Below are 12946 nucleotides of genomic sequence, written 5' to 3'. Positions count from 1 at the left end.
ATGAGCGGGGTTAAGCTCGTTTCCGCAATCGACAATCCGAACTACACCCTTTTTCCGGAGATTTCCGTGTCACGTCAATTTCGTGATACGTTGCGTTTTAGTTCGTCAAAGTACTTATAAACATGATTGCTACGCTTCAGAACAAACTGACACCATTCCTAGAAGTTACAACGATTAAAACTTTCAGCTGAGGAAGATGCCTTACCACAAATCTACGAGATCTGAATCCGAGCCATAAAATAGCGATAGAGTTATTTGGATAATACTAGCATTTACTACGTAATAATCTTGACGAGGAGATAAGTAGGAGAACAAGTACAGAACAACCTCACATGAATCTGTTTTTTTATTATGATCGAATTTATTTTATTATTAAATTGCTTTTATTAATTAATTAATTTATTATTCGACGGTTAGATAATCTACAACCCTCTAAAATCCTTTTCCAAAAAAACGTTTCCGCTTCCCGCTCTCGCGGAGAACATGTTCAGATAAGATTCGTATGGACTAGATTCGAAACGAGTACTATGTGGTTACATTTACGTTTCTAATTACATAGTGAAAGTTCCCTTCGCAATACATATTTCTTTTGGTACTGTATTTATTTTTTCCTCACCTATCTTTCTACTAGTAATTGTGCTAAGCTTCCAGAAACAACATATTTAGAGTGTTATTTGTTTACTCATTCATATACTCATTCAATAGTAAACGAACAGAAGGAAAACAGAGAGATTTTTGTCTGAGACAGAATAAAAGAAAACAAAAAAAAAGATTGTTTATTAAGAAATTATGTTGTTCTTACAGTATGAGGCGGAAGTATTCTGAGCATTTCTTTCCTTCATCTGTCCTTATTCCTACTTTTTCTGTTCCCTTTTTGAAGTATTTTTGATAAAAGTAATTTAACAGGAAAATAATTGAAAGTATTCTTAAAAATAATTGAATGATCGTGAAACTTTAGGAATCCAAATTCCACAATAAATTGTTGGAATTTTCACGAATCACTAGTAATCAAATTGAAAAATCTGTTACTTCCTTTAAAAAAAAAAAAACGTATGCAAGGCAGCAGGGCTATCGCTGTCGATTTGATTTGAATTTTCCTCTCACTTTGAGTTTGAAGATTATTTTTTCGCTCCCTTCACTTCTTGTTCTTGTTTAAACATTGAATCATTATTTTGTGTTAAAACACTATGTAATATTCATTAAGAAAATTATTCTTGAATGGAGAATGCAACAAATCAGAGGAATTCTATGAAAAGGAACGATATACAAGGTTTACGTGGTTGGGCGATCATAGCAGTGGTTTTATTTCATTTTTTCCCCACTTATTTTCCGAATGGATATATTGGAGTAGACGCGTAGGTCGTTTTTAGCAACATTTTGGCATAAGAAGATTGAATCTAATTGAAGGCTTTCATTTGTAGGTTTTTCGTCATCTCCGGATTCCTTATGGCGATGATTTTACGAAAAAATGAGCATCTAACTGCATCTACGATCGGAATATTTTACTATAAACGGTAAGCCTCAAATTCTGAGAAAAAATGTCAAAATCCGGTAAATAAAGTTCAAAAAACTTAACAAATGTATTGCGATGCAGAAAAATCTTTCCTTAAGGATACTTAGGAAATAATGTCGATGGCTGTATAAAGATACTGTAACGATTTATTTAAGGATAAAACGTATTTTGCCCCTGTATTATTTAACGATTTCACTTATACTAGCTATTATTATTTTCTTCCTGCCATTACAGTACCAGGAAATAAATATGCTGAGCTCACGACGAGCAATTTTGCTCATTTCAAACCTCGTATCTGAAAGCGATGAGCAACACTATCAAAAAATGGTACGTCAAATTTTCTTCTTATTTCTGTAATTAGGTTGTTCACGAAATTATGCGATGCTGTGTTAACACTATTGGCAAAAAATTAAGAGATTTTTTGAGAAAAGATTTATTACTCGTAAGAGGTCCCATTGTTCCGAAACAAATAATTACTAAGACAAAAAATTACCATTCACACTCACTTGATCAGCAGCGCACTGCTGTAGAAAAGCTCTGGAGTTTTTTCCCCTTCGGATAAAATTGTGTTGTTTTTAAGGATATTTGGAGGTTTAAGGTTTCTGTGTAAAAAATGATGATCGCAACAGTAGTATCGTTCGTTTTTTTTTCTAAAAAATGTGTAATTTACTTATTACTTTTATCATTTACTTAATGCTTTTATAACTTTATATTCGTTTCGTTTTATTTTGTGTTCAAAACAATTTCGACAAAAAAAAAACTTCCACAAGAGAAACACCACAGAATCTTTTTTTTTTTTTTGCAGTTGCTAGGTGCTGAGGATCTTTTCACGCACATGTGGTCACTTTGCCTTGAAATTCAATGGTATCTCATAGCACCAATTATTTTTCTTGTTCAACTATCTGCCATTCCATGGAAGGGACTATTTTTTTCTGGTCAGTTTAATATTAGAGTCGGGTCAAAACGACATGAATCACGAATGTAGTTGCAATGCATTTGCGTACGCCTTCGAAACGGCGCGATGGAGGCAGCAGTTGGGACCGAGTTGGGACCGTTACAGACTCCAGCGTTGGATGGTGCTAGTAAGGATTTTACCACGCTCTTAGCCGTTACGCTCTATTGAAGCGCCTCGAGAGAAGTCGCGTCCGCAATTGCGAACGTGCTTCATGTCGTCTTGACCCTACTATAGTCATATTATAATGGTAACTATCATGAAAGTACAGTAGTTAAGGGATCTGCGGATGTTCTATTGTTTTCTATTATTGGACCGATAAAACGACCGCGTTCTACTCTGTATTTGCAAGAATATGGCAATTTTCTTGCGGAATGGTTGCGTTTCTGGAGCAGCAGAAAATGGTATGGAAGTTTGATTAGTACAACAAATAAAAGCTTAGTGACACAAGTAATTATCACTCTTAAAATTTTCCATGGATAACGAACGTCAAGGGATTTTGATCCTTACAGGGATATTAGATGGACGCCCGCGCAGCCTTTACAATGATTTGTAGGGGTGTGCCGATGTGTGAGGTCAGTGTTTTTATCCACCCAATCCACCCACACAAGTTTGCTACCAATTCATTGACCTCAATGAGATGATGACTCAGGGCGATTTCGGACCATCGATTTACTGGCTGCACCAATCCAGAGCGATGAGAAAGACCAGGAAACAAATAAAACATATTACAAAAGACAAAAATCATCCTAGTGACTAACCTGTGAACCGAAAAGGTTCTTCTTTGATTGTGGAACGCTCTAAAAAAAAGCTAGTTTAGGAACAGTGGTTTATCTTAGTAATATATCCGTTTACTAAGATTTTTTGATGTTATTCACATCGTCCAGCGGTGTGCATAACTTCAAAAGACCCTTTCCGGATCCTCCCAGGCCGGCCGGGGCGAGAGTAGCGCAGTCGGTAAGGTTGATTCTTTCCTAGCACTCCCGTACTGGACCGATCGGACGAAGTGGCTGGTTTTTAACGTGGCGTGGCCGTACGCTTTTGATTTTCCCCAACGTTCCGCAGATAAATACTTAGGATTTCTCAAATTATCTCTGTTAATAACTTCTTCATATGATCTACAAAAAAAGCTTATGGTTCCTCCGGATACCGTAAAATGTCAAATCATATGAGTATAGTTAAAGCTAGATCTATAAGACCATTAAACCGTCATATTTTATATGAAGAGAAGATTTTGAAACGGTATCAATCAAAGCAACACCCTTTCCATGCTCTGCTTTCTATTTTCGTATTTTCTGGCTTAGCCAAATTGGGTCGGATCCTATGACCGGTACACACGATGGTTCAAAGCCGCCTCAGTGCAAACCAAGTCTTTCATCCTTTCGGGGTCGATAAATTGGTACCAGAATTGTCTGGAAGGATAAAAACACCGATCTGACGAATAGGCTGGTAAGTCACTGTAAGGTTCCATACGCCTTTATAAACCTTAAAAGGTTCAGAATTGAAGTCGAACGCTTAGCCGCATCCCAACCAAATCGATTAATACCAGACACTTCATCCTGTATCCTCAACCCTCGTCTCTTGATTGGTAGCTACTCACAGCTTGTGCGTAAGATCCTGGATCCTCATGCTCATGATACGCTACACTTAACCACATCCGTAGGCCTCAGCCTACCAACCAATCCAGTGCCACCTATTCCCTAACCTAACCTTTTTTTGACCCATGCACACTATTCTGACACCTGTGAAGTCCTTACCAGTCAACAAATACACACACAGGGGAAACTCTAGGATCCTACTCTTAGCGGCGGATATAACACTGATGTAGCGAACACATGAGTAACAATGAGGCATTTCCTGGATACGTCTTCTAGTACTACCATTGAAAAAAACAGAACATAAACTAATTCAGAGAAGAGTAGTAGATTAAGGTAAAAAATGACAATTGTCTTTCTTTTTTAAATCTCTTTTCCATTAAGGTGACGACCACGGAATTCCGAAAAGAAACGTGTATCGAGGGAGTCGAAGAGAAAGGTCTGTCAACTTTCTGGAAAGATTTTATTTTTCTTTAATTGGAGGTTTTTCATGATTTCCACTGCACAAAAAAAAATCCCTATAAGCTCTTGTATTTATAAAAGAAAAACTAATTTAAACATAGTATTTCAGATATGCTGTTACCTGGTCAGATATCTTCAACGGTCCCTGAATCAATGAGCAAGAATAAAAAAGGTGAATGATCAAAGATATTTGTCTTGAAGATATCTTCGGATGGACTTGTAAGATCTCTACATTAGATTTTTTTATCATAACAGGAAAAAAACAAGTATTTTTTCGGGCACTAGAAACTTCCCCCAATGACACATACACGTAGACGATGGTGAAAACTGAGGGAGTAAGTTTGCTCCTATCCTCGGTTTTGATTTGGGTCTGAACTTCGGGTCACCTATTGAACCGCAAATTCCAGCTACAATAGCTACAGTAATTCGTCGCTTGACCTCAGAAAAGCCGCGTATTTTTTTAGGCAAGTGCGTTAGAAAGTTGTTAAAAATAAATAGTTTTCTGATAAGATCCTGTACCAAACCCTTCCTATCTGGAAAAGCAAATCTTTTAATAAATTTGAAAGGTGTCACTTCTATCAAGTTCCAAAAATCTTAGAACTCTCTCATTTAAATATGAAATCCTACACCAAAATGTTCTTGACAAACGTTGCCGTTTTTCAAAGTTCAAAATAATCTAAGTAGATAAGTTTCGTCGTCACATCGATCAATCAATCGATTGATCTCCATCTCCAATCGAATGATCTGTAATAATTTGGAGGAAAGTGAAACAAGTATTGGAGAAAGAACAAAAAAAACCGAATCAGCATTTTTTCGCTTTTTGGCAATGAATTATCACTGGGTACTGTAAGCAAAGAATGGTGGAACGTTTCATACTATGCTCTCCCGCTGCCAATCAATAGTTAGGAAGGTGGACATGACAGTAGATTTCTGAGCTTTTCATTCAGAACTAACACACAAGCTAGACGATAGTGATGTCCACATTTTACAGGAGAAGAACGCTTGAGAATTGTGAGTTCGGTGCTCGTCATGGTAGCGGCAACTCTTTCAATGATTTGGCTTCCGTTGTCCGAGGATATTTTACGCGTGTTCATAACAACACTGGTTGCCATTATTATCCACCTGGGAAGCCTACAACAGGTCTCAATACGCATTTGTAGAGTTAAAAATTTGACTCATTACCTCATTACGATTTTCATTTTCATTTGAACTCGGGTGACATCCTCCACTGTTTCAGGGACCTATTCTCTCAAATGGTGTTATCGTCTATATAGGGAATATTTCGTATGCTTTGTATTTATTTCATTGGCCTATTTACGTCATACTGAAACCATATTCTTTGGAGCAACATTCTGGTCCGTTCAATGTGCCAAAAATATAACCAATTCAGAGTTTTCGAGATCCGAACTCCCTTTCCTTTCTGTCTTTTCGGGTCTTTTTTCCTATTCCTGCAAACTCCAAATTATAGGTGTTTTTCCAAAGCTCCTACTGCGTCAAACAGTACTCATCCATACATATACAGTCAGTTATAAGAAAGAAAATTTAGCTGATCATATTTTTTCCTAAAGCGATGACTCACTGGAGATGAACCTAAACGGAGCATACCACGAATCTGACGTGGTGAGGGAGTTCGCAGGAAAAACTAGAGACCGGGTTGTGGATTGCAAGATCCAAAGTGGTTCCGGCTCATCTTTTCCTAATCACCGTAATGAACCGAGTGGAAGACACCGTTCTCTCCTACGATTTTAGTTGCAACGTGTCCTCTTGCGCACGTGCCGCATCCACATGCGAGAGGTCGAAAATCATTAACGTCTTCTCACCGGGCCTATCCAAGTGAATCCAATAAATAAGCGGTGCGGGTTTCAGGTGGATTATGGCCATACGGGGTCGTAGATTATGGAGAGGAAGGTGATTCCGTTCATTTCTTCCTAACTGCCGTAAAAAAAAGGCCCGGAAGTTGCGGTGCCCCACAAGGCTGGCGCTCTCCAGTCGAGCTCCTTGTAGAAAATATTGCGCCAGAATGCCCGAAGCCGTATCTTCCGGGCCGTTTTTTACAGCAATCAGGAAGAAATGGACGGAATCACCCTCCTCTCCATAATCTACGACCCCGTATAGGAACTCTCCATCTGAAGTGTGCACCACCCCAGATTCGTGGGATGATGCCTTTAAGTGAATTTCTGACAAAGAAAAGGAGAAAAGTACACTTTTCAGTGCTATTCCTTGGAATAATCGTTTCTGTATTTCTGGCAATGGTTACCTATCACTGTTACGAGTTGCATTATTTGAAATGGTCTCCGCTTGCTATCTCAGTGCTGCTGACATTTTTGATCGGGATCTCCTCCATCCTTTGTTTTTATCTCTACAAAGAAGACGTTGGCCAAAAATTCGATGATGGACCTGTGAATTACACAAATATCAACCCTAATGATGCTGCATGGAACAAAAGTAGGTCATGAACATAGATATCCGGGCTTTTTAGGTGTTAATGAGAAATGATTGCTTTTCTTATTTGTGTTAATTTAATTTTAACTTCGTCGATGTTGTTATACCGTAATTTTTTAAGCATTGATGGAATATTTGAATACAAAAGAGTCCAGTTCCGCGTTATGCATGAAAACACCGTTTTGTGTCCGTACGAACAGATTCGACGAGAAGGATGTTCCACACGACACGCTCTGCGAAACAAAGGTAATCCACGAAATCGTTCCCACTCCGTACACATGAAATTTTCTTAAGTTCACTTTAAAAAGAAAAAAAAAACATGAGCTGGTCTCCTTTCTGTTCGATGTCAGAATTGTTTATCTTTTTTATTTTTAAATTTCATTTTCCAGAAATTCACTTTTGAGAAATACGCAGAATAAAAATGTCAAAGAAATTTCTGTAAAGAATGATATGGTAGGTAGAATTTTACCAAGCAAGAAGAAGTAAAAAAAGGAAAGACAACCGGGGCCAACAAAATAAAAAGTGTTGCACGTGTGAAATCTTGGAAACAATTTGTTCGCCAAGATAGAGTCTTCCTGTCTAATTCCGATCACGATGAAAAATGAGCGTTCGAAAGAATTTTTGAAGCTGTGTGTGAACTACAAGAAAATTCTGTCAAAATCGCAACTTTTTAGATTTTACCTTCAGCGAATAACAATAAAAACCTTCCTTTTTGGCTTCTTTAATAGCGGATTCGGTCTTCGACAGAGTCAACATTCAAATTTCACTCACTCCAATTTCTAACGCTATCGGCAGAAAATTTTGTTTACTTCAAATATGCAGTCAAATATAAAATAAATCTATTTTTTAAAATAAGTCCAAAAAATCTTTGTTCCTCATGAAACAATATTCCTTTCATCCGAAAATTTTCTTCAAAAATTGTGATTATTTAGTAAGATTTTAATTTGTTAATATTCCAGAACTGTCCTGGAAATTATAGCATATTGGTGATTGGGAATAGCTATGCCTTTAATCAAGCCGATATCATTTACAACTCTTTCCGGGATCAGTCAAGCGAACTGAACTTCTTCTCTTTTTCAGGTAAAAAATAAGATAAATAAATTGATGATTAATTGATGATTAGATGAAATGGATCTAAACGCAAGGAGCTTTTGCGATCCAATTTCTTACAATTTGATGAAATTCCGAGAATCGCTTCTGGAAAATAGAAAACAATTTTTTTGCAATTAGCAGGCAAATAGCAATAAGCAATTAGATCAGAAGATGAAAAAGGCAAAAATCTAGGACTCGGAAAAAGAATTGCAGAGCAAATTCAAACATAATTGTTGGGGATGTATTAGGAGAAGTGCAATTACGAAGGGAACGATGTCCGGCTGTATCGTCGCTCAAACACTCACCAGTAATGCTTCAAAAATAATATTCCATAAATTTATAGGATGTGAATTTTTGACGGCAACCGATCCAAGGATATGTGCTCATCAGAACTATAATTACTCTTTTATTTTACATACGCTAAACCCGGATATCATATTTGTGATAGCTAGGTAAGCATCAATTCAAGGTAATATAAATTAAACATATAAAACTCCTCTTAAGACTCTTCAGAATAAAATTAATCACCTTACACTAGGCAGGAAAAAGATCTCAACGCCCTGGAATGAAATATTTGAAGATCAAGAGGACATCGGATCAAAATAAGAACAATTAATGGAAGTTGAAAAATAGAAATGACTCGCGATGAAAAAAAAACAAAAAGTTTGCTTTTTTCTATTATAGAAACCGTTAAAAACAGTTCATAAAAATGAAGGAAAAATTCGCTATGCTGTTGTTCGAGCACTTAAAATAAGATAGAATGCTAGCAGTTAACCTGGATTCTACAGAAATTTTGAAGTTGTTGCTGCCGCGCGACGCCCGCAACTCCTTCGAGACTCCTCCTTTATAATGATCGTCCACGAGCATACATGAGTGTCGATTTTTTTCTATGCCACTCTTTTTCTTAATTGTTGTTCGCATAGCCTCACAAAAATTGTAGATAGTTTAAAAAGAAATCATTCACGGAACGATTTGCACATTTCAAGGCCGTTGGATGGAAGAGCACGACTTGATCCATTAAAATCCATCGAGGAGGATAAAATCTTCAACGACTATATGAATCGTATAAAGGAAGTTGAAGAAGTGGCAAAAAAGGTTTGTAAACAATCATCAGACCACTCTGAAATACCATAGTAGCTTTGCGAAAATATTCTTTATCTTATATTTTCTTTTAATAACTTCACACAATGCAATGCAACAATGTAGACCTGTGCCATTAAGACCAGTTCTACTAATATTTATCTTACGGAGGAATAGTTTTAAAGAAATTCACTCTCAAGTCGATCGTAGAAATTTCATCGCTCAGCGTATCAGTGATAGGTACTGATGCCGTGGATAAAAGTTTTCTTCTTTTCGGACATTTCGAAACTTATAACTCTGAATCTAATCATCACAGAACGAGATAGGGCTGTAGAGAGACCCTTTTTGAACAATGTCACTGGTTGGACAAAGTTAACTCCAGTAATCCACTCGGGTCTGGCTACAGTATTTACAGAATACTATATAGTATAATATTAATCTCAAACAGCACAAAATAATTGAATCACTTTGAAGATTTATCTTCTCCAAGCTTTGCCGTCGTGCGTAGAGGGCTGCAGCCTGGCAGCTTTGACATTCACGAGCAACAAAAGATATCTGAGAGAGATTAAGGTGATTCCTTTTAGTGCGGAGGGTTTATTCTTTTACCTGCTTCTGTAAGTGTTATTTCAGCTATTCTTAAAGTTTGCTTTTAGGATGGTCTTATTAAAAAAGACGAATTCTTTGCTCGTGAACGTATATCAGAAGTGGGGAGACGGTAAGTTTGAAATTCTTCCGTATCTGCATCCATACTTCGTCAGAGTGGATCCAACCGGAGTTTTGCTGTATATTATTGTTATTAATGCTTTGATTTATTATTATTGTATTTTATTATTTTATTATTTCTTTATTTTATTTATTTACTTTTATTTTTCGCATCAAAAACAGGTAATCTCGCCTCTATTTATGGTTGTAGTTATTCTAATGCGATTGGGGATCCATTCACGGATATACATGCAATTACAGAATTAAATTCCGATCTGATCTCATCAGAAATCACAAGTATTTCAGGTGTAAAAAATGTGAAATCATCGACTATATGCCTTATCTTGTGGACGAAAATGGTCATTATCTTGGATACAATCCGAAAACGAACCTCATGTATTACGACACTCTGAATCATTTCAATCGATTCGGCAAAGAACGCATCCAATTACTGTACAATAAACTTGCAAAAGAGTTAAAATCTAAGAAGCTTTAATGTAAATAGGCTAATAAAGGTTTAGATGCGTATATAGTACAGCAGGAAAGAAGAAAAGCAGAATAAATGGTAGATGCGGGGTTTTCGTGCAGCTCTTACACGTGATCGCATCTAATCAGGATCAATAGATATCAAAAGAATAAGAATCGACTACTATCCTGTTCCAATGATTGTTCAAAGTTTTATTGTTTACAGCCGGCGGCGCCTATGTTCACCTTGACAACCGCAACGCGTCCGCAACAACTCGTCGTCCACTTTCGCTTGGCACTCTCGCCCTCTGACCTGTCCTAACCGATAGCAGTCGCTTAAAAAGTCAAAATTTTCCTACGTTTGTTTACAAATACACAAACTGCTTCATATTTGCATGCTGATGAAAGCCTCCCTCCACCCCTCCCTCTTTTGAAAAAGAAAAAAAAGAATTATAAAAAAACAAGTTATTAAATCTGAGCAGAGAACTGCTAATGTTGTATGAATCATCTAGAAACCTAAAACTATCCGCAACGGAATTTAAGAAAAAAAAAGAAAGGAAGAAAAAAGGATAAAATTTAAGCACACGCATGAGCACGATTCTTAGAGTTTCATTTCTAAGGACTACATAGGTTCACGTTAATTTTCAACCTTTTTTCTACTAAATTTTATTTTTTTTACATTAGTGCCAGGCCCCTATTCTTTTCCTGTTGCTGTTTTTCTCTTGCGGATGTGCATGGAAAAATGCATACATTGGCACGTCGTAATGGGTTGTTTCGAAACGTAATACAGATCCAGATCCAGCACAATGCCGAGCAAAATAATTAACACCAAACTGAATAGGAACTATTGAATTTTTGAACATTAGTATGTATTCTATGATTGTGTACTTCACTTCCCGGCCCGGTTATCCTTTAATAACTTCAAACCAACAATTTAACGCTTTGCACTTTCGTCCAGTCAGGCACATGGGACTTCAGAAACTCCAGAAACTTCTATTCGTTACAAATGCTATCTTAATTTTGAGTCGCATATTTTATAAAGCAGAAAATACAGTAATTGCAATACTATTTATTTGTTGTAAACCCCATTAACAAAATGAACTGTTTGGAATTTTGGAATTTCTCGATGTATTGTATTTTTGGGAACAGTCACCCATATCCAATCGAGACATTCCAGGACAAATATCTCAAAACTCGCTAGTCTCGCTAGTCTAGTTTAGTCGATTCCCTTTTTCTTGCCGGTTTGAACATATGACACAGTCTCTTTCCCTTCCGTTCCCTAATATGTGAAACTTTTTGTCGAACCTGCGTCAAAACGGAAAACCGCATAAACGAACGAATTTTACTTTTTTTTTAAATCTGAAATTGCTGAATTGAGCTAAACAAGTGTCCCACCGCTACGGCGACACTGCATTTAAAGTGCATATTTTCAGTGTCGTACACGAAAAAACAGTGCAAAGGGTTAATTTGAACCTAGTAAGCTAATTTCAAAAAAAACTACTCGTTCACTCTCGAAATCAGTGGAAAGAACGATACTTTCACTACCAGAATATTGCATCTGCATCCAAACGGCTTGAAATTATGCAGTTTTCCACCTTCAATTCAAACTGTTCGCTCTCTTTAAAATATTCTTTAAATTCTTTCCAGAACTACGGAAGTTCTACAGAACATTCGTGATATTTTCTTAACATTCGTTGATTCATCAGAGAAAAATAACGTAAACTCTAAATTCCTACACACTTCTTTGAACTTTTTCTTACGGAATGCAAAAATAAGAGTTTCTAAGTTAATCAAACTTTCAAATATATTAAAAATGTTTTTTCTTCAAAATTTAGGTGTCACTAGAGCTACTGAAATACATTAGTTGGTTTTTGGCATTTTTGATTTAGTTTTTGAAAGCATTCTCTTGGTGAAATACGATTTATAATTTTTTCCCCCAATATTTCCATGTTTTTCGAACGATGACTATTCTTGGATCTCAACTGGTTTTTCGTCGATTCTTAGGAGTATTTTTAGTGTCATCACGATGCTTTCGAAGCTACAGAAAGATAAAACACGTTTCAGCGAGGATGGATTTAACGTGGGTTGTGATCCTTGCTTTTATCCTAAACAGTGCATTTTTATTTACACTTTATTAATTTTTAAAAGACACGTTTTTCTTTTATTTTAAGTATTGGCTACTACAAAACTTTTTGCTATTGAAGTGCAATTTTAGTCAAATAGAATATCTAAAGGATGTAAGATAGTTCAATAAATTCAATAATCGACTTTTTAAACGAATTCGAAACAAGAAAAAACTTTTCTCGAAATATCGAATGTTACACCTGAAATCTCCTTAACGAATGAATAGCTCAAAAAAATCTAATTTTTCAAAATCAAATATTTACTCATTCCCAATGTCGTGAGTTTCCTGGAAACAAAGCAAATGAATCGTTGGATCTCCCAAGAGCTTATCAAACATGTCTGGTCACAAATGTCCGGACAATGCGGGAAAATTCTGCTCAGCAAAAAAAAAAGCGGCAAAAAAGTAGGATAGGTTCCGAAGCAAGGAGGGTAAAAGAACAAAAGTTAGTAGAATTTAAAGCAAAAAAAAAATAATACGGTCGAAAAATAAGAAGAAACTTCTAGCAAAGAACTGAAGAT

The 12946-nt window shown here is 36.4% G+C and overlaps 1 protein-coding gene across 2 annotated transcripts; it reads left to right on the top strand.

Moving 5' to 3' along the window:
- Positions 1–1762: 1762 nt before the first annotated feature.
- RB195_003486 (uncharacterized protein) lies at positions 1763–10334 on the top strand (the record flags this gene model as incomplete). 2 transcript variants are annotated; one of them, XM_064201161.1, is made up of 10 exons in its annotated part: positions 1763–1840; positions 4445–4499; positions 4632–4694; positions 6734–6967; positions 7086–7210; positions 7924–8044; positions 8400–8508; positions 9043–9151; positions 9790–9851; positions 10145–10334. In XM_064201161.1, the coding sequence occupies 10 exons, from the start codon at positions 1763–1765 to the stop codon at positions 10332–10334; spliced, it is 1146 nt and encodes a 381-aa protein (XP_064057042.1). The 2 variants fall into 2 exon arrangements, with proteins under 2 accessions (XP_064057042.1, XP_064057043.1); XM_064201162.1 differs by lacking the exons at positions 1763–1840; positions 4445–4499; positions 4632–4694; ... (1 more) ...; positions 7924–8044; positions 8400–8508 and having other exon boundaries at positions 7179–7210.
- Between the last annotated feature and the right edge of the window lie 2612 nt (positions 10335–12946).

Source organism: Necator americanus, chromosome IV (assembly GCF_031761385.1).
Source record: "Necator americanus strain Aroian chromosome IV, whole genome shotgun sequence".
NCBI lineage: Eukaryota > Metazoa > Nematoda > Chromadorea > Rhabditida > Ancylostomatidae > Necator > Necator americanus.
This window is presented reverse-complemented; position numbering and strand designations above follow the sequence as displayed.